General features: G+C 39.2%; 1 protein-coding gene across 3 annotated transcripts in view; it reads right to left on the bottom strand.

The window, feature by feature from the left end:
- Positions 1–22,372, bottom strand: part of kif13bb (kinesin family member 13Bb) — a 38,388-nt gene extending 16,016 nt beyond the window's left edge. The window contains exons 1-22 of one of the 3 annotated variants that reach the window (XM_053488988.1): positions 22,077–22,372; positions 21,860–21,981; positions 19,233–19,407; positions 17,254–17,347; positions 14,044–14,056; positions 12,078–12,138; positions 9,756–9,848; positions 9,346–9,526; positions 8,182–8,269; positions 7,968–8,102; positions 7,734–7,846; positions 6,798–6,909; positions 5,109–5,321; positions 4,835–4,945; positions 4,576–4,710; positions 4,110–4,240; positions 3,865–3,951; positions 3,590–3,768; positions 3,275–3,491; positions 1,442–1,604; positions 1,153–1,299; positions 510–659 (exon numbers count right to left, since the gene is read on the bottom strand). In XM_053488988.1, the coding sequence (XP_053344963.1) occupies positions 510–659; positions 1,153–1,299; positions 1,442–1,604; positions 3,275–3,491; positions 3,590–3,768; positions 3,865–3,951; positions 4,110–4,240; positions 4,576–4,710; positions 4,835–4,945; positions 5,109–5,321; positions 6,798–6,909; positions 7,734–7,846; positions 7,968–8,102; positions 8,182–8,269; positions 9,346–9,526; positions 9,756–9,848; positions 12,078–12,138; positions 14,044–14,056; positions 17,254–17,347; positions 19,233–19,302 (2,493 nt within the window). In that variant the 5' untranslated portion in view covers positions 19,303–19,407; positions 21,860–21,981; positions 22,077–22,372. Of the gene's footprint in view, positions 1–509; positions 660–1,152; positions 1,300–1,441; positions 1,605–3,274; positions 3,492–3,589; positions 3,769–3,864; positions 3,952–4,109; positions 4,241–4,575; positions 4,711–4,834; positions 4,946–5,108; positions 5,322–6,797; positions 6,910–7,733; positions 7,847–7,967; positions 8,103–8,181; positions 8,270–9,345; positions 9,527–9,755; positions 9,849–12,077; positions 12,139–14,043; positions 14,057–17,253; positions 17,348–19,232; positions 19,408–21,859 lie in introns of all 3 variants that reach the window. The other 2 variants (XM_053488989.1, XM_053488990.1) reach the window with 2 other exon arrangements.
- Between the last annotated feature and the right edge of the window lie 73 nt (positions 22,373–22,445).

Genomic DNA, 22,445 nt, shown 5'->3' with positions numbered 1-22,445 from the left:
AACACTTTGCAATACCGTTCAACAAGTCGAACAAATGAGTAGCTCCTGAAGCAAGACTAAACACTATATATAAAACCTTATAGGAAAATGATTAAAATGTGCTAATAACAACAATAATAACAATAATAATAATAACAACAATAATAATAATAATAATGAACAAATTAAAATATTAACAGTTTAAAATCATTACCCCCGTTTCAGTTGTATGAATCACTTAATAACGTTTGCAATTTCACAACTTTGTCATAAAGAATAAGATGGAGATACAGGAGGAACTACTTTTTCAATCCTGTTTATTTTCTACAGTTACCTTTCAGGTGTTAAATAATAGTAGCAAAGTGTTGCCATGTGTTTATTAAACACAAATTTTAAGATTTTCCATAAATAAATAAAAAATTGTTTGTTAGGTTTGGATAGGACAAACCAGAAAAAAAGCAGTTTAGACTTTATCAACACGACTTAACCCGTTTTTTTTAAATTTTATTTATTTATTTTTCTTTACCCACCTCTCCTTTCTGGTTAATGATTGGAACGGCATACGCCAGCTTAACATCATAGAAGAGACAGGACAGGAAGACGTTAGCGACACCAATCAGACTGTGATTCTCCTGTTCGTCAAAGAACGGGTCGGCACGCTTGAAGTACGAGCGCATGAGCTGCAGGGAAAAAAAAAAGAAGATGAAAAGATGGCATTACAGCATGCTACAGTCAATGGACAACCAAGAATGCTTTTATTACAACGGAGTCGATTACATCCTGAAGCCCTATCGCTGTCTGGGAGAAGCTTCTGATTTAAGGTCACATAGTCAACCACTAGACAGATCCTTTATGGGTTTGATACAGACAAAGTTGAGATTTTTGCTTTACCCTGGCCATATGTCTTTATTTAATCTTCAAGCTGCAAAAAAACAAGCACTTGCTGAAGTAATAAGTTCTTGCCCAAGATTAAGAAGCTGAGGGGTTTCTCTGCAGCGGCTGGAGGGCCAAGAAGAAACGCTACAGTAGGTGACTGGTCAATGTAGTAAGACATTATTCTTCACACCATACTCAATAATTCATTACTAATAGGCTATAAACTCAAAGCAGTAAATACCAGACAAAAACACAAGTCTGTGTAAGTGTTAAGCAAAGAGTTGAAGGATCTCCTACAGGATTGTCTTCATCGAAATCCTTCCACTCCTGGTAGAGCTCCCTCATGTCCACTAATCTGTTCTCCATCTTCTCCAACGCCCAGATCTGTTTCCCCTTGCCCTTCCGTCTCACTTCCACTGCCGGCTCACTCAGTACTGCATCCCTCTGCAACACACACACACAAGCTATTGATGTTGAACAACAGTTTAAATAATTTTAGCGAATATCACAAACATATAGTCACTTAAATCACTTCTTTCCCCTCTTTCTCTCTCTCTCTAACACACACACCACATACACCCCTGACCTTGCGGTTGGCATTAAGATTGGCAGCAGGGATCTGCAGTGTCACGCTGTAGTCGGTCTTCTTGTTGAGTTCCTCGGCGATGAAGCCGGCTTCCTGCACCATCAGGTTCACTCTCACGATCTGCTCCCTGAGCTTCCGCAGACTCCGCGCCAACACTGCCTCCCTGACACACACATACACGCAAAGAGTGACAATCTGTCCAGGAACCTAAGTTTATACTTATCATGAGTTAGATATTAGTATGTGAAAATAACATTTAGATAGACTTCATGCAAGGATTTTGGAGCCTAGTCTCACATTCCACTCCTGGAGATCTGCTGGCCTGCATAGAGAAACAATCAGATCTACTTATTCGAATTGTTCAGGGTGACGACACCAACACGTTTCAAGTAAAACAACCTTTCTGTTACTAACAATTCATTATTAAAGGACTTCAAAGTCATTTGGGTGCAGCCAACGATGGATGCGTCACACTGCAATTATGTTAATTGCAATCTGATGTACACAAAGTATCTACGGAAACTTTCAAACGAGAAAAGACGGTTTTCTTCCATTTAAGAATGAATGATGAAGGCTTTCGTCCTTACAGGCGCTTTCAATGCTGCAGAAATTTTCCTGTATCCTTCGCCAGATCTGGATCTTAACACATTCTGTATCTTGACTTTAAAATCTACCTAAAATTCTCTCAACCTCATGGCTTTGTTCTCTCTCTCTGATGTACACCATTTAAAAGGTGACGCCTCATAAAGGAAAGGTGTGTGCCTTTACTAATCACGTGCAATGAATTCAAATAGGTACAGGTGGACTCATATTCTCATCGTATCATCTTGTTAAAGCACTTCCAGTACAATTAATAAGAGGAAGATGCACCACAGCTGAAGTGTCATGACGATGGGTCTGAATAGGGAATAATAATAATAATTATAATAATAATAATAATAAATTAACAAAATTTTATTTAAAACAATACCTGTTTTGATTGTCATTGTGGAGTACTGTGTGTAGAATAACGAGAGGGAAAAAGGATTTTAAGATGAATGTGAAACATAAAAATGTGGAAAACTTAAAGGGTCTGAAAACTTTCAGACTGCACTGTGTGTACACACACACACACACACTCATTTATAAGTGGCATACAATGGATCAAAAAGTAACAGACTGAGTCACTTTTTTAAACAGTAAAGAAAAGAACGGCAAATATAAATTTGCTCTTCATTTGTTTCTCTACTTTATAATAAAAATATCTATTCATCCATCCATCCATCCATCCATCGATCAATCCATCAATCTATCCATCAATCTATCCATCAATTGATCAATCAATCTATCCATCTATCCAGCTATCAATTAATCTATTTAGAGCTCCTTGTTTCTATGGCAACACCACCTCAATGTCCCCAACTGAGTTATTTTATGTGAAACCATCTACATCTGTGGAAATAAATTATAATAAACCTGATCAATTATTACTGTAAATAATGAACACTATTTATGACAGAATTAATTACTAATATTACTTATGCCATAGGTGAATATAAAAAAAAACAAGCAGAAAGCAGCCAATAAAGAACATCCGCTGTAATATCCATTTATCCTAAAACAAGCACGTACAAGTGTAATAGACATGTGTCTACAAACATGTCAAAGAGCAAATGCTTCAACCCCTTTATAACACATGCAATTAATTAACAAACGAGATTAATTCACAAATCAGAAGTCAAGTCTCCACATCCAGCCAAGTGTGAACCATGTGGCCATGTCTTGTTAGAAACAGAGGATCACTACGCAAACGTGTTAGTCGCTGTACTGTACAGGATATGGTCGTCGGTTCACCTCTCCTCACTGCCATGCCATCGATAGCTATGTAGTTTCGGAGACGACGACGTGGACGAGGAGGGAATCCCAACCTCGCTGCCTCTCTGTTGAGGGTTCAGGCGTCTGCGCAGCTGCTGCAGCTCCTCCTCGTACAGGAGCCGTTGGCGCTCTAGAGCTGAGCGCTTCTCCTCCTCATGCCTGCGCTCCAGAGCCTGAAGGACGGACTGCATCGGGTCTGAGAGAGACATGACAATCAAAAGATACTTCTCAAACACTCTTTACTTGGGCCGGAACTGCTTTCTTATCAATACCACCTCTCTGTGCAGCTCTCACCATCAGTACCCAGACCCTTCATCATGACCTCAGCCTGCGCATATTCGTAATTGAAGCTGGCCTCGCTCGAACCCTGACTCAGTCGGTCCTGATCCACGTCCAGCTGCTCCACACTCCGAGCCTTCTTCACTCCTCCTTCTTCGACCCCAGCACGAGAACGAGGCTTCGGCAAGCTTATCCTGAGAGACGGAGGTTATGAGGAGCAAAGTGGACGGGATATTGGGACTGGAACTATGGAATAATCTATATAAATAAAGATGTTGTTGCATTCAGACCTGAAAAAGTGGTTGTTTCCCCAGAGGATGCGATCGCCATGGTGCAGCTGGACCGGGGCCGAGATTGAAGAGCCGTTCACACAGGTACTACCGAAATATACACACATAATTAGCACACTATATATACACAGTATACCTACTTCATTGATAATATTTAGATAAAAATGGTCAATCAAAGTGACTGAAAAGATGGCAACAAAAAAAAAAAAAAAAAAAAAAAAGTTTAGATGAAAGTGTGTGAGTACCGTGCATTCCTTTTTGGTGTGATCATCACCCCTGAATCGGGTGTCATGTCAATCACACAGTGCTCTGGTCGAATGGCCATGCCGCACAGCTGGATATCTTGTGAGTCAGCCGAGCCTATCAGTGTGTGATCCTTCATGGACACACACAAAAAGAAGACATAGATGTGGCTACATATTTTATTCAGTTTGTAGGATGCACATTCCCCTAATGGCACTGTTTGTCTGACTTGGTTGGTACATTCCCCTGTCTGTGCTGTGTGTAATCATCCCACAGGAAACGCTTTATCTGGAAATGGTAAAGAATGAGGAACTCGTCTGGCGAGACTAATTTGAAGACATGATATCTGATGAAATATTAACCATCCCTGCTACAGTGCATTTTGATCTCATGCACGGTACAACGATCCTTTATATCACAAAACCTTTCTAAACATTTTTCATGAATGTATGCGAAATAAAGGCTTACCTTTAAATAGTAGACGAGGAGCTCATTGAGGGCAGGGTCTGCATTGAGGTTGACCAGAAATGACTTATCTTCCACCATCCTGATTCCTGAACACTGGAGGGAGATTCCTAAACTCTCCAGCTGCCGTTGCCTCTCCTGCCAAAGAGAGAGAGAGGGAGAGAGGGAGACAGAGAGAAAAGGATGTGTGTGTGGGTGGGTGAGCGAGAGAGAGAGAGCGTTTACCTTAACTGTGTATAGTGTGGTGCTGTTCTTTTTCTACCTGTGCAATTTCCTCAGTCTTCCTCAGCTTTTCCTCCCATGAGATCGTCCTTTCCCGGATTAACTTCTCCGATTCCTCCAGCCTCTCCTTTAGCTCCTGCGCTTTCATTGACTGTATAGGTACAGTCATGTTCATATTTGCGTAATCAGATGATTTTCATTATGTTATTACACAAAAACCACAGAATTAAAAGAGGGGATACTAACTTTTGAACATGACTACACGTATACGGTCAGTGATGTAACTCCGAGTGCTTTGTTAGTGTGTGAGTTACCTCAGCCTGGGTGAGCTGCTCTCTGAGCTTCTCCACTTCCTCCCTGAGCTCACGGATGATCCTGGCATTGGGGTCCTCGTTGATCACGGCGTGGTTAACGATGCTCTTGGCCCGATCTGCGTAGCGCAGCGTGGACAGCGTCTCTTCATAGTTATCGGCAGCCGGACTCACAGTTGCGATCATGGCTGTACGACTGTTTCCTCCCAGGCTATCCTGCAAGAATAAAGTGGAGATAATGGGACAAGAAGAAACGATCTTGGAGTGTCAAATACAGTAAATAACCACGGATTGCGAGTAACACGCTTTGCTAGTGTTCTGCAAGACGAGCAAAAATTTTAAAATAAATTTTGACCTGAAAAACGAACAAGTCTTGGTTTATGAGTACAGAGTATCATGTATCACGCATGATCACGTGATCACAACTGAGCCAACGTTTTTTTCTCTCTCTTGTGCTGAGGAATTGTGGGTAATCGTCTTCCCTGCTCGATCTTAGTGCTTATCTCTCACTGGTATAATCAACATCCGTGCAAGCGTGCACTGTTTACTATAATGCACGTGTGTGTGCACGTGTAAAGCAAAAGAAAGTCTTATTAGGGAGGTCCATTTTCTCTCTCTGGGTCAGCCTGCACTTTGTGTCTGTTTGCGCACGCATCTTTGGACACTGTGCCCCTTCACACACCTCTCCTCCTCTGTTTCCTGGGTACTGCACTGCATAGAGTCTATGGGAGTCACGTGTTAAAAGAACGAACGACTCGAGACTTGAAGACTTATTGCTGAGAATGTTTCAATATTGTTTCCTGTATATAACATACGGAGGTTTTGCGATGCTTTGCGCATACGCGCCCAATAGAAAATGAACGAATCACTCGCCGAGACGACTCGTTCTTCTGAGTCATGTTAAAGATTCGTAAAAAAAAAAAAAAAAAAGTTTCGTTCATGAACGACCCCTCACTAACGGAAACACTTATCTGTCAGGATTTATTTTTAAAGGTGAACTGCAGGTTAATTTGTTTTATTTTAACTTTATATTTTGTATTAATTATTTTTATGTAATTTTTTTTTTTGGGGGCTGTGGAACGAATAATTTGAGTTTCCATTATTTCTCGTGGGAAAATTTTGGTTTACAAGTGTTTTGAAATACGAGTTATGTTCCACTCTACTTATTAAGGTGAGAAATTTGGTAAGAAATTAAAAATTTTCACTTTGTGTATATGGCCAAAACAGAAAGGTATCAGAACACCCAGTGCATCACCACATGTCGTGTATGGGGCTAAGCAGAAAAAAATACATTTAAGGTTGCTGACCCTGCCACCGAAATTCTTCAGATCTCAATGCGATTGGGCACTCATGGGACGTGACAGACAAACAAGTCTGACCCATGGTGAACCCACAGCACCCAAAGGATCTTTTATAGTATATTTTAGTTTGTTCATTTATTTATTTATTTATTTATTCATTCATCTTGTGCACGGACAAGACGCAATGTGATATTTTGACTTGTTAAAATATTAAAAGAAAAAAAAAAAAATTCTCATAACAAACCCCTAAACGCTTCATAACTTACTGACACTGCACTTTTGATATTAAATGCTTATTACGCATGATTACTTCACCTAGAAATACAACCAAAAGTTTCTATTCAGCATTAAAGCAGAAATATATGGGCGTGTTCATGGGGATGATGCGTACCTTCAGTAGCCATGTCAGTACAGAGTCTCTGTAGGGCACAAATTTATTCCTGCATTTTCCAGCTCCTTGATCAGCCAGCGCTGAGATCACCAGGCCCAGAGTGGTGAGAGATCTAGAACAAACACACACACACACACACACACGGAGATAACCCATGAATCATCACTCACTGTCATCAATGTTATCTTACACATGTTTTTCCGTCAACGAATGCGAGCATCATTAATCCCACACCTGGATGGATTTGAACTAAAGCTCCTCACCAATTCTCCCAACAATACCAGATTTAAGTACAGACAGCTGATACCATAAACCATAATAACACATCTAGGACCAAGTTGCTTAACCTCTTATGGATATTTTATGAAACAAGACCTGCATTTTATAAACAAACTTACTTTCCACCATTGTTGCTATAGGGCTTATTTATTTATTATTATTATTATTATTATTATTATTATTATTATTTTATTAGTTAGTTTTTCCTGTGATTTGTCTTTAAAGATTTTTCTGTGTAGTATTTAAGTTTCCTTTTTTGGTAGATGGCAGAAACAATTTTTCGAAGAAACGCTTACACTTTTTATTTTAATTGAATAATATTTATTTCCCAGTTTCTTATACATTGTGTTTCAGTTTTTGATTTTATATACAGGATATCCCAGAAGTCATAACCAAATGAGAAAAATAATCATTAAATAAAGTTTAATGATTTTCCTCAATAGGTCTTAATACAAATTTGGATTATTTTCATTATTTAGATGATATACATACTGTAATATAACCGCCACTTATTCACATGTTCTTTACTCACGTTGTGATTATTACCCCAACATAATGGAATTGTGCATAAAAAGGACATTAGTTGTAAATTATTTAATGCTAATTTAAGTAACACCACCCCAAACACACACGCAAATAAGTCTATCCAGCACTGACTTGTTGATGTTGCTGCCCTCTTTGAGTCGATCTCCCGTAGCTCCAGTTTTCGTCGCTCGCTCGCTGCCGGCCAGATCCACCAGACTCAGCTTGCTCACCTTCTCTCCACTCGTCTACACACAAAGGAAAGGAAAAGAAGAAAAAATCAATCCCAGATCATTTAGTTTCCATCTCAGGATTTTCTTTGTTCCCACACCACACAAGTCGCAGTAAGACAGTATGTGTGTTTCTCACTCCGGACTGCAGGTCTCGCATCGTGTGTGTGAGGATGAGGTTGAAGACAGCGTGTGAGCGGCTGCTCTCCTCGTTCATGTTGGTGGCGGCGACTGTGCGCGACTTGTTCCCTTCTGACATCAGAGAGTCGATGTCCTGAAAATTAAAGAAATATGTGAAGTGCAATAGCTTCTTCTGTTGTAATTATTTGTGCTGAGAAAGGTTTTGGAAATACCTTATAGCTGGTTACAGCCAGACGGGAAAGACCATCGACGTAAGGACCCAAAACTTTGTGCTCCCTCACTCGCAACACTTGAGAAGTCCTGGAGGTTGGGGTGGGGACACATCGAAAAAAACAAAAACCAACCACAAATTTTTATCATTTATTATCAGATACAGTTCTACACAGAACTAGAATCAATTACATGGTTGATAAAAAGTTAGTAAGGACTGCTCTTGAGTCTAGGGGGGGGGGAGCCTATCCCAAGACACTTTGGGGATTTGGCGGGATGCACCATGGACGGAGTGCGAATCCATTGCAGGGCACACACACTTTTTTTTTTCTCATTTAGACGTTTAGTCATGTCCGACTTTTAGTGACCTCACACCATAGCACACCAAGCACATCCTAGATGCTGTCCATGGGGTTTTCTTGGCAAGAATACTGGAATGGGTTCCCATTTCCTTCTCCCGAGGACGATTTATGGGCAATTTGGAAACACCAACTAGCCTAATTTGCATGCTTTTGGACTATGGAGGAAACCGGAGAACCAGGAGGAAACCCACAAAGCACAGGGAGAGCATGCAAACTCCATGCACAATGATCCGATACAGGAATCAAACCCAGGAACTCGAGGACATACATACACACTGAATCGCTCATACACACACTATGGGCACCTTATTTGTAAGGTTTATGTATAAGGTAATGCTTGAGCTTTTGCTATTATTTCGACCATTGCATATGGCAGCCAGTGATAAACACCTATACTGATGAATTCCCAGCTCTATTTCATGTGGAAAGACTATCTGGAGAAAAGATGTTGCATCAACACTGGAGTCACATTCTCCACATTCTACAGAACAGTACGGTAGTGTAGATTACCGTTAAACTTGTGCAAATATTTGTGAAGCTCTCTTAACTTGGTCATGCCCCTTTAAAAACAGAAACATTGTTTACATTTAGGCATTTGGGAGACGCCCTTATTCAGAGCGACTTTCATTTTTATCTCATTATACATCTGAGTTTAGTGTTGACTCATTAATGATGCTCTCCTTTAAGATATATTAAAAATAAATCATATTTTACTAAGCTCCTATTAAGTCTTAAGCTCCGATTTTTCCGTCAGTGCTATTTAAATGAAATCAAACTCTTGGCCGCTCAGGTGTATCCTCTCACCCTTTGGGATCGAGCAGGTCTCGGACTTTCTCATTGTAGATCTCCATGTAGGAAACCTCGACGGTGAAGCTCTCTCCTTCTCTCTGCTCAAGGATGGTGCGCTCAAACAGAGAGCTGCACAGGCGAGGGATAAGGCCGGGCTGTTCCGCTGAACCCATCATGGTGTACGACTTCCCCGAACCTGAAGTCAGACACGGTATGGGGTATAGCCGTTTAAACTTAATATACAACAGGAACCACAAGCACTTAAAATCCAATGACCGCCGTTATGCATGCGACTTGTACCAGTTCTAAAGTAGAAATAAACTATAAGAAAGTCAACGGAGCCATTTAAAAACGACAGCATTTTATAATGCTATAAGTACTGTATTGTGACTTATTATAATTTAACACATAATTATATGCAGTACCTGTTTGGCCGTAAGCGAATATGCAGGCGTTGTATCCTTGAAATGCATTATTCAACAGATTCCCCCCCAAACACTGAAACACAATGTCCTGACCTAAGAGGAAAACAGGTACACGCTATAAAATCATTCAAAGTTACTTTCACTATTGCACAATTTGCCATTACACACAGACTCAGTTATTTTTTTTCAACAGCTAATTTATATGAAACATGATTCATTCACATCTTGTAGTTTTTGTTCTTAGCATTGCACTAGCAATCTACAACCTGTTTGTCTTAGTGTTACTGTCTCTATTGTTGCTGGATATTTGGAACTTCGGGATCAATAAGGTATTTGTCTGTCCGTCTGTCTAAATGATATTAATTCATCTTCAGGAACAACTTTACTGCGAATCCCCCATAAGCTTGAGGAGGTCCAGTGTGGTGCCAGTCCATTCCAGGGTAGATGCACACACATCCATACCTAGGGGCAATTTCAGGCAGTCCACCTACTGGCATGTTTATGAGAGGTGGGAGGAAACCAGAGAACTCATGAAACAAGTTAGTTCCTGTAATCTTTTATTCTTTATAGCTGCTATAAACATTTACTCCCTCACCGCTGTTGTTTTTCCTCTTAAAGTCAACTAGCAAAAAACGCAACTTACTGTAACATGTTTAAAAAAAGTTATACATCATATCAAAAATTACAGTCTACCCCGGAAATTCGCAGTTACCCCCATATTCATGCAATTCTTTGTTCTGTTGTTTTCTTTGGTATAAGTACTGTGGGGTCAATACGGTAATAATTCACCGCGTTTTTCCTCTACTAAAAATGTATACAGTTTTATATGTTATATGTAAATTAAGCCAATTTTTACGTTATTATTTATGTTACGAATTTAGTAAATTATATTTTTCTGAATAGTTTAGTGGTAAAACATAAAATAAGTATATATTGCCACAAAAAAAGCCATAAAAAAAAAATTGTGGAGGATTTTGTTGTTTCCACAGACGATTATTAGTGAGGCTGTAAACTCTGAACTTCGTAGTGGTCGACTGTATACGTGTTTTTAATCCATTTATGGATTAAATATTTACCATGCAACAATAATGGTACATTTCCATAATCCTGTAATTTGTCTTGCAGCTGAAATTAGTCTGAAATTAATCATGGACTTCTGTCAAATCAGAATCAAGAGCATGTCAGTATTAAATAAACAGTTTGACTAGAGTGTGAAATACCTCCATTTTAAGACTGTGCAGTATACCAAGAATTCTCAAAACCATTAAGGAATTCTGGGGCAAGACCCAATACCCAATATCTTGAAGCTCTGCCTCAATCGCTGGTCCTCCAGAAGGATAATGTCCCAAAACACATCGCTAAAACACCAAAGAATTACTAGAGCCAAAGATTAAAGTATCCTAAAGTGGACTTCTGTGAGCCTTGATCTAAATCCTATCGAACATCTCTGGAAAGAGCTAAAACAGGCATTCTAGAGAATTCTGGACACTGGAAAATTTGACCCAAATTATCTGTTGATAGGAGCAGAAGTCTGTGACTGCCTGAAAAGGTTACGCAATAAAATATTAGCTTCAGAGTCCTTCGGTCAAGCCCCTTTCCTCCTTTTTTAAAATTTTTTTTTTGTTAAACTACAATCCATTAAATCCTGCTAGGAGACTGGCACACGGCAGACAAAACCGGGTGTACCAAACCAAACAGCTTGCACACAACGTGATTTCATGCCTCTTTTACACAAAGCGATGGAGTCTCCTGAATGCTGTAGTGTTCTCTCACTGATTCATTTTCTTTTGTGAAATACTACTTTTGTAAACATTATTTTATATTGAAATGCATCATGGGTTCCGAATGCAGGAAACCCAGTGCTAGTGGCAGTCTTTTAGACGCTTTCATCTAAAATATACATATTGTTAACTAAAATGTTTTTTGTAGACAACCTGGTGTGTCTGTAAACAAAAATTCGCCAAAAAAAATGGTGTTTATCTTGTTTTTCCTGTCGAACTGTTTGAATGTCCTGCTAGTATAAAGAAGAATTACTTGCCTTCTTTATTATGTCCCATGTTCGTCCAATTCTGCACGAAAATGTTAATTTTTTACCAGTTATTTCCATTTCGAATCTTTTACATAGGCAAAGGGACTGTACGCATTTATTTAAGTAAATATTTTACTCTGATTAAGTTCAGAGTTCTGATCTAGTTTGTCTTTCATAGAAGTAAGATTTTTTTGAAGGCTCTTAACAGGACAAAAACACTCTTACCTCTATGAAAGATTTGTTATGATCCCTCATTATGTGTGTATGTTTGTGTCTGGGGTGGAAGTTAAGACCTGCAAACTTGTCAGACTGCGTTTCATCCATTGACCAGAAGCAGTAATCATATGCAAAGACCTGAAAAGACGATAAGAGCATTTTATGTTAAAGCAGTGGTTTAGATGGGGGAAAATATAAATAAATGCACACAGTTCATCCCAAAACATAAGCATAGCAATAAATGCAAATGTTTAATGCTTTTCTGGAATGTCTTAATCTGTATATAGCTATAATATACACTTGAGCTGCTATAGGACACAGTCCACCTTAAATGTACTGTAATTCAGGAGTTATTGCCACGTCCCCTGTACAGTCCTGACCTCGGTCCAAGCCATTTCCACATGTTTGGGCCATTAAAGGAGTTCCTGGGAGGCCAGCGTTTCAGACATAAGGCATGCAATCTGATCAAGACAAAGGTAGTCTTACTGTGTTTTATTATATCTCTACAGTCAAAAGTCCTGGTTTGACTTGAACGCCTCATATAAACATTAAACAAAACATCACCATGGCTGAACATTTTCTTAGCACAATTTGGTGAAATTCTGACGAAATTCTGAAATCCTGGAAGTCATGAAAATAATACAATAAGGTTCCAAATTGCTATGGAAAGGTGCTAATAATACTTAATACATAATGATTTGATATAAAGCATAAAGATAAATTGAAACGAAGCCCATACGTGTGTTTAACATTGTTGTGGATAAAATCACTAAATGGAACAGCTCTTGCTTATTGTGAAATCAGATTGGCCTCCAGGGAAAATCAGGTTTAATCCTCCACACTTACGCAAGATAGGCAGGTGAGTATGTGAACAATTCGGCAAGTCATGTCAGGCTTATACACTACAGGAAGTCACACTGCGTTCTAAACAATATCAGCACGTTTGAGTAATATCACTGAAGTACAGATATGGCCTAAAGTAGATATTTACACCAAATCATTTTAGTCACGCCCAGTACTTATTAGCAGGACGTAACAAGTACATGGATATAAATGTTGGATGTTTTTAGCTTTATTACCTTGATAGATACCTTTGAGTATGTGAAATGTCACAAATAAATTGATTGAGGTCAGATGCATTAAATCACTAACAAATTGACTATGTCTTGCCTATGAAGTACAGTACAATATACTTATCACATACATTTCTGGGAAAAAATAAATAAATAAACACCTTCACCTGTGAATACTGTTGGGTGTAACACGTTACAGAGTAGCTTGGATTACATTTTTAAAGTCATATGTAATCCATTATTCAGCCATTAATGTGATCTGTGAGCCAGACAGCAGTGATTCCGTTAGTGTGTGTAAGTCGTCCTACAAGCCCCGCCCCGATAACCCCCATAATCTGTTATTAGTTAACAGATTATGGGTCAAACTTCTCTGAGTGATGATGGTAGAATTATTATAAAGGTCTTGACTAAAACAACACGCAACAAGGAAACACAAAGGAGTTTTTATTTTCTGCACTGGAAAAGTACTCAAAGTAGTTACTTTTATCAGAAGGTAACGCTGTAATGTTACTGATTACTTTTTAATGACAGTAATTTTATAATGTAATTAGTTACTTTTAGTAACATCCCCTAACACTGCCTGTGAATAACTTATACACTGCTGCAAAGTTTTAGAGCCAGGAACTACAAATCAAACTTGTTTAAAAATTCAAAATAGGTGATAATATAATATCATATAATATAAAATAATTTTATATAATATTCATTCATCATAATATTTTTTCACAGAAAAATACACACACACACATACATATGTGTGTACACACCCTTTAATTTTCTAGCACACGGTTCAGGATCAAGTCCAGAAATGTGGGGAAAGCCCTCTATGGCTTTGGTTTGGACTTAATTTGGTTAAGATTTAATAGAGATTGTGCATCAATTACAAACATCTCATGCCTTCATCATGAGGATAATATTCTCAATACCAGACTGATTTAGAGAAATAAATTGGAAGAGTTAAAGGCCTTACCTTGGACTGATTCCTGAAAGAAAATAAGAGGGATACCAGATGATCAGAATAAACAAAATATCAAATCACAAAATGACAGAAAAATAGTGCAGTGACAAAAATAATTTCTAATGAATTGTACAGCTGTAAGTATACTGTATAGCTTAGTATTTACTGAACATGTTTGATCATGTCAACAATTTCCCCCCTGCATCACTTCAGCTCCAGCCCATAGTCGTAGCATCAGACAGCTGTCCAAGACCTTTTCCGGACTGCTTTTTTTTTTCGGCATAGATTTTGTGATCTGTGACTTTGAACGACATCCCGAGATGGTTTGAAATTAGATGCGTCTCAGTCTTGATGCTCTACCCGCTCTAAATGGATTTTAAACTGTCCATCATGTCCCTCCAAACCTGACACAGAAGTTCATGATCTCACGGTGTGGGACATGGCTGAAAAAACGAATGGGAAGACAAAATCGAATAAATGTAAATCTAATTTTGTAAAAAAGTTAAGTTGCTGTGCTTTTAGGAAGGTTGCAGGGGGTCTTTTTCCGCTCTTGGAACCATCACTGCATACTACAGTACATACAGTACACTACATGCATATTATATGTACGTTAAAGCTGCACCCTTTAATTTTCCATGCACCCGAGTGAAGCTCTTCAGGAAGAGTGTCTGACTTAACCACAGTATGGAAATTGAAAATAATAGTCCCTGGCCAGAAGACACAGTGAAAAGCAAAGCTAGAGAGTATGTACAGAAACACGGCAATATATTCGAAAAATAACTGTGGAATCCACCTTAAAATTGGAGGTGTTGTCCGTTTTGAGATGTTTTTCTGCTCACAACGGTTGTAAAGAGGTCTGAGCGAACATTACCCATTTATGCAGAGGGGTTCGATATCAGTATCGACGGGACGCAATGCAGTGCTGCTAATGCATTTCAAAAATTCAGCTTTTTATGGGTTTTGTGATTTAATAATTAACTGAATGCGCTCATGAGGACTCGGAATAGCATTAAACCTCAAAATCCACTCCACTCCCTCCATTCACAGACGGTAAATCATGTGTGTTAAATCAGGGAGCCATCATTTGCTTATCTTTTGCTTATCGCTGTACTATGATAAGGCCAATACTATGCAAAGCTACTGTGTTGAACTTCCTTCAGCTCCTACAGTATACGTTTTAACTTGCTCCATCTCCTCTCTGCCCTTCTTGAGTAACTTGGCACTAAGAAAGCTGGACTTTATAAAGAACATTCCACAAATAGCTGGCACATATTCAGTCGTTTTCGAGCACGAGCCCACAGCCAGAAAGTAGTTATTTAAGCAGGGAGCATGCTTTAAGAACAATGTTATAACATCTAGCAGTTGCAATTTGGTTATTTTCGCATTACGGATAGGAGATTACTGGAAGCAGGCAGGAAAATCTGACATGACTAATATCATGATATCACATGACACACTGACTTATATAAAAGATACCCTGTACCTCCCCTTCAAGCATACTGATGGTACACACCCCTGTTCTTGTTCAAGCTTGTGAGACCTGTTTGGAGTTACAGAACATGCACGTCTATGCAGAGAAGCATTAATTAAAGTAAATATAAAAAATAAAAAACACGACTGCTCAGAGCGTGGCAGAGGGGATGGAAAAAAAAAACTAGTATACAGTCGATAGGGAAAGGAAATTAAACTTATTTGTGTTTTGCAATAAAGAAGACAGACACAGACACAATGCATGCAATAAAACTAGCAAAGACAGGCCCTGAGGTGAAGAGACACTCCCTTTGTAAACAGGAGTAAGAAACCAAGAACATAAGAAGGTCAAGCAGTAAGGAACTCCTCCTTTTTTTTCTAATCCCTCCTGGCTTGTTATTATATTTAAACTACTGTAAACTGTACATCATGATGCATTTAAGACTTTTCTTGGTCACTGCTTAAAGAGCTGGTGTGTCTTAACTTTCGCCCGGTAGCATAGAGAGAGGTAGTCTCATAACGAGTGTGCTGACTGACAGTCGGGGGTCGTATTAGTCTGATGAGTGAGAAATGAACTGCTGCTGATGGATTAAAATTCCAGCGGCGATCCGATTCGAACAATGCGGCCATTGTTATGACAGATGACTCAGCCTGGCTGCAGCCTTCAGTACCTAATATCCTAATTTCTTGACAAGGAGCGTAGGTGAAATGATGGGAATCTGGATACATGATCCAGGATCCGGTGTATGAATAATGCATTTATAGCTCCCAGTAATAAGTGATTTTGATTTTTTTTTTTTTAAGGGGGAGGGTGGACTACATAAGCAGGAGTTTAGCCACAAATAATTGCCGCCAGGCTGATATATTAACAAGATATTAATACTAAGAAAATGACATGTCGGAAGGGGCTTGGGTCTACGGCAGCAGTAGATATTAAAAATGACTAACTTCTGATCAAAAGGTCACAGGTTTAAACCCCAGCACAACCAAAGCTACCAATATTGGTTACTTAAGCGAGGCCCTTAACGTTTAGATGTATAATGGGATACATTGCGATGCTGTAAATGCATTATTTTGCAAAAATACATAATAAGAAAGTCAAAGTTTATTGGGGGATGTTACAGGTTAGAGATGTTTATGGGCCAATCCTTCTCCAGTGGTATTGACAATTCCATGGACAACACTGTCACTTTAACTGGGACTGACATGTACAGGGGCCACCCTTTCCCCTCACTGAAACTGTACCAGGTACCTCCTTCTTTACTGTGATGGACAAACACCCATAAACTGAATAAACTTCACCACCACCACCAAGACCTTCACCAACTTTTTCTCTTCACCACGAGTATCCTTGGTTACACTTGACCTTGCATTGACCTTTGACTAGTTGCTATGACTTCTGAGGGCTGAACGCGGTGGAATTTGGGTGAGTTCGGGAAGGAGAAACAGCAAATACCAGACAGCAAGGAGTCAACACGCATAACTACATAATGAGCTAAAATATTCTGGTCGGAATAGCATCTTGTGAGTGGGAACAAACCGTCATTGACACACACACACACACACCAGTCCTTTCCTTTCGGTTATAAATTAACACTTCTATAAATAAAGAAAGAAAACTAAATGCGACTCTGATTGTTTTGATAAATGACTTATGAACCTGCATTACACAAAAGAAGCATATTATGTTTTTTTTTATATGTACAATCAAAATGAAACGTTGAGTCGTGATTGTGCTGCACACACTCTTACCTGCTGTCCCCTTTTCCAAGGTTGCTGCCTGCTGGGTGCAGCACGGTCTGATTTCCCTCCATCTCCACCACACATTTTGTTTTTAAATCCCTCTCTGTGTTAAAAGGCAAAACCCATATGAGCTGTTTCCTTGCCACATAAATGCACTATATCAAGGCAATAAAAGTGTCTTCATTCTATAGTGTATTTTATGTTCAATGGTGTTCAATAGTGTCGTAGAACGTGTAGAGCCATGCATAGGCAGGTGCCTCAAAACCCCAATGATCTAAAGCAACGTTGTAAAGAAGAATGAACCAAGAGGATGTACAGTAAGAGGATGATAGAGGAAACGACTATTTCAAGTTATTGCTGCGAAAGGTAGATTTACAAGCTAGTAATTAGTATTGCACACTTTTTTTTTTTTAGGATTCATGTTTGGTAAATAAATAATGGCACTGTGAAAAAGGTTATATGTTCTATGTCTGAGGTTATACAGTAGCATTAGCTTAATACTAAGACCCAGTACAATCAGATAAGTTTTATTATGTTTTACACAAAAAACAAATAGAATTAAAAGACAGGGTGCTAACTTTTGAACACGACGGTAAATCCCTGAACCATTTTATCTAAAAAAAAGTCTTAGTTTTTGCTCTGATTGTGTGCTGCTGAATTGGAAAATGCTATTAACTAGATGGTTGAGTATGATTTGTATTAGTGCTGGGCGATCTGATTTTAAATCAATGCTAAGATTAAATCAACTTTTTAGCACGATTATGATTAATAAATATTTCTTTTTCTATTAAAAGATTTCTCCTCCATGCTGCAGACCGGACAGGATGGAGTCTTGTAACTACTTATATGGTAAAATGTTTTCAATGGGACAGTACATGAAGACACACAGTGGTAAGTTATTAACATAATAATAAAAAATAATAATAATTATAACAATAATAACAAAAATAATAATAAACATGTGCAAGATTACCCTCAGAGGTTCGGAATACCAGTTTTGATCATGGACAGGATCATGGGCACCCAAAGCTCACTAATGCCTTTTGGGGACCAAAGACTAGCCTGTTTGGTCCAATGCCACAGAAAAGCCAATGCAGAACAAATCGCCATCGAAATGTCATAATAGACATGCACTTGAACATCCAGTACACCAAAGATCCCAAGGCCTGACCCCCAGACTCCAATCTCCCCCGTTCCTAATCTAATCAGGCACCCATGGGATGAGCCGGACAAACAAGTCTGATCCACAGAGGCCACACCCCACAACCCTACAAAGAATCCACTGCCAATGTCCGGATGCACACCCTGTGGAGCAACGTCTCAAGGGGCCAGAGCTACCCCAATGGCATGAGTGAAACCCAATGCCCAAGTGGATTAAATGTTACAGCTGACTGGTGCATATAGTGGGACTCTATGGTGAAGGCACTACATGATCAGAATTTAAAACCATATTATTTTGTGCGGTTTCTTCAAGGTTTTTTTAAAGGAAAGTTTTAACAATAGGGACCTTGTGCCTCTCAGGTTTCTCTTAGCTTTCGGTTACGTGATAAGCTGTTCACTTTTGGACAAACAGAGAGAACCACTGTTTACAGTGATAACAGAAGTTAACTTGTTGTGTGGATGTTCTAGATCATTAAATGTTACTATACACAGATTAGACTATGATATTTTGTCCATAGAAAAACACATTTGAATCATTTTTTAATCATTCAGGGAATTATCAACAGCAAAAACAACAAAAAAAAAAAAGACAGTGAGTAACAACTGATCCACCCCAATAGGAAATTGCAAAAAAAAAAAACACCATCACTATTAACACTATGATGGGCACTTGACTTCCCCAGCTCAAAATCATTAAAAGTTCATACTGAGAGGTGTATGTGAAATGTTTTGGAAGAAAATGATTATGCTAATGTAACGCATCAGCTGGACCCAAATGATTTCTTTCAGGATATTCACACAGCTATAAACACTCGACATGGCTTCACCTCTCCGGTTGAGCGGTCGGACCCGAACAGCCACCGTCACGTTGGACTCGCATGCAGGGGGGCCCTCCATAGTCCCAGGTCACAGCCTCATGAACAAGAGATGGTATGGATGCAGTTTGTCAAGGCTGGAACGCCCTTTAAAACATCTATGTGGGGTTTGGTTTTCAATCTAAAGCTATAGAAAAAGACAAGATGTTGAGTTAATATCTAGAGATCCAGTTAGACCCAGCTGAACACTGCAAGTTGTAATTCGACACTGCCCAACTCCCAGTGTGTCATGATGGAATATATTTAAAGAAAGCGAAACTGAGTTCTTAATATAACTGATATTTTTGCATCGTCACTGGGCATGTTGACTGAACAGTGTCGTGTTGTGTTATAACCTGCAGAGTTTATTTAGCACCTCCAGGATTGAACATGGTGTGTTAGCACATGGCGTGTACTGATATTTACATAATCTTATTGTCAATTTTAGTAGAAATAACACCTGCAGTGTTGCGGTTCCCTCTTCAGTATACACAAGTCAGTCCAATGCTGCACAGGTTAATTACGAAACGAGTTAATTAAACATTGCAAGGGTTAGTTCAATAGTTAATGGGCCAGTTAAATAGGGCATTCATTTAGCACTATGGGTTAATTCAACATTGTATGGTTTAGGTAAACAGGGCATGGGTTAGTTAAGGTGGGCATGGGTAATGTCTTTTTTTAACACTATAATTTAATATTGGTTAATCCATAACTATAAATGGACAATGTTTATTTACCACTGCATGAGTTAATTCAACACTGTTTGGATTAGTTAAACACGTGGATTAATTTAACAGTGTATGGGTTAATTCAATAATCTGCAGCGTAATTGTTTGTTTATTATTTCCATAAAGCTGCTTTGCAACAAGGACTTTTGTTAAAAGTGCTACACAAATTCAATTGGATTAAACTGAACTGAATTAAAAATTTAGCAGATAACTTTAATACAATATGGATTTGTTTAACCGCATGCAGGCTATTAAAAAAACGAATGGGTTAATTTCACACTTTGTGGGCTTATTTAAAAGTCTACGTGAGTCAATTTAGGACCATATGGATTGGTTATATACAGTAGGACACGGGTTTAAGTTTAAGACTGTACGGATTTGTTTAAAAGGAAACGGGTAAATTTATAGATTGGTTGAACGGAAGGCAGGTCGGTTTTAGACCGTACGGATTGGTTAAACTGGACACGGGTCAGTTTGGGACAGTACGGATTGGTTAAACGGGACGCGGGTCGGTTTACGGGTCAGTTTAGGACAGTATGGATTGGTTAAACGGGACGCGGGTCAGTTTACGGGTCAGTTTAGGACAGTATGGATTGGTTAAACTGGACACGGGTCAGTTTGGGACAGTACAGATTGGTTAAACGGGACGCGGGTCGGTTTACGGATCAGTTTAGGACAGTATGGATTGGTTAAACGGGACGCGGGTCAGTTTACGGGTCAGTTTAGGACAGTATGGATTGGTTAAACGGGACACGGGTCAGTTTACGGGTCAGTTTAGGACTGTACGGATTGGTGTAAGCGGAAACAGGTAAATTCGACATTTTACGGATTAGTTAAACAGGACGCAGGTCAGTTTGAGACTGTACGGATTGTTTTAAAAGGAAAGGGGTAAATTTATAGATTGGTTAAACGGAACGCAGGTCGGTTTTAGGACAGTACGGATTGGTTAAACGGGACGCGGGTCAGTTTAGGACAGTACGGATTGGTTAAACGGGACGCGGGTCAGTTTAGGACAGGACGGATTGGTTAAACGGGACGCGGGTCAAGTTAGGACAGTACGGATTGGTTAAACGGGACACGGGTCAGTTTAGGACAGTACGGATTGGTTAAACGGGACACGGGTCAGTTTAGGACAGTACGGATTGGTTAAACGGGACGCGGGTCAGTTTAGGACAGTACGGATTGGTTAAACGGGACGCGGGTCAGTTTAGAACAGTACGGATTGGTTTAAGCGGAAACAGGTAAATTCGACATTTTACGGATTAGTTAAACGGGACGCAGGTCAGTTTGAGACTGTACGGATTGTTTCAAAAGGAAAGGGGTAAATTTGACAGGTTACAGATTACGTAACCCGGACACAGGTCAGTTTAAGACCATACGGATTGGTTAAGCAGGACACAGGTCATTATAATACTGTACAGACTGGTTAAAAGAAACACAGGTCAGTTTAAGACTGTACAGATTGGTTAAACAGGAGGCAGGTTAATTCGACAGGGTACGGGTTAGATTCAACACTGTGTTACTGAGAGTTATTTAACCCATTAAAGGTCAGACATATTTAACAATGTTTCTATGAAACTCACAGTGTTGAGGTAAATTACACAGCAATTACACAAGTGTTACTTCTATATCATACGGGTTAAATGAATTAGCAAAGGGTTAACTCAGGTTTTTAAGAATAACTTTCTCTCTCTCTCTCTCTCTCTCTCTCTCTCTCTCACACACACACACACACACACTGTAAGGGTTAAAATTGAAGCGCTCTAACTTCTTTATATTCAAATCCTAAAATCCAAACACTTCAGCCCTCTGTGTGTGTGTGTGTGTGTGTATGTCCTGACAATGTGTTTAGCATGTTTAATGTTAAGTTACCGTGAGGTGGAGAAAGTCGCCTGGCTTGTTCATGGCGAGTTTCTCATTCCTGCACAGGAGAGTAAAAGCTGATCAAAACAGCCGCAGCTCGGAGTGAATTGGAACCACAGCGCGCGCTCTGCCTTTTATCCAGCCAGGACAAAGAAGATAAAAGTCCACTCGTATCACACTTGCAACAAAAAAAAAGAACCACAATGTAACAGTTAAGAATGTCCACCTGTTTCATTTCCGGTTTGTCGCCATTTTACGTTTTAACCTGGAAAATCCGGAATCCGGCAAACAGGTGCGAGTGGCTTGATCCTCTCCCTGCTCCAGCCCATGCTCACCTCACCTCATCTCACATTCCATGTACATGTATAGCTCAAGGATGTCAAATTATACATCAGATACCATGCTTTTTTTTATAATGCATGACAATACTTCATTATTTGTTATTTGTTTTTGAAATAGAAAATATTTCCCTTTCTTTTAATCACTCTACCGACTTTCATTTTCATTCCTATAAATAAAGTACACACACACAAAAAGAAAGAAACAGGGGGGGACGTCAGGAACTTGTGCTTATCTTTTTTGAATGGAAGAAAAA

This window comes from Clarias gariepinus, chromosome 27 (assembly GCF_024256425.1).
Source record: "Clarias gariepinus isolate MV-2021 ecotype Netherlands chromosome 27, CGAR_prim_01v2, whole genome shotgun sequence".
In the NCBI taxonomy this organism is placed as follows: Eukaryota; Metazoa; Chordata; class Actinopteri; order Siluriformes; family Clariidae; genus Clarias; species Clarias gariepinus.
Note: the sequence above shows the minus strand (reverse complement) of the source record. Positions and strands in the feature narration are given on the sequence as shown.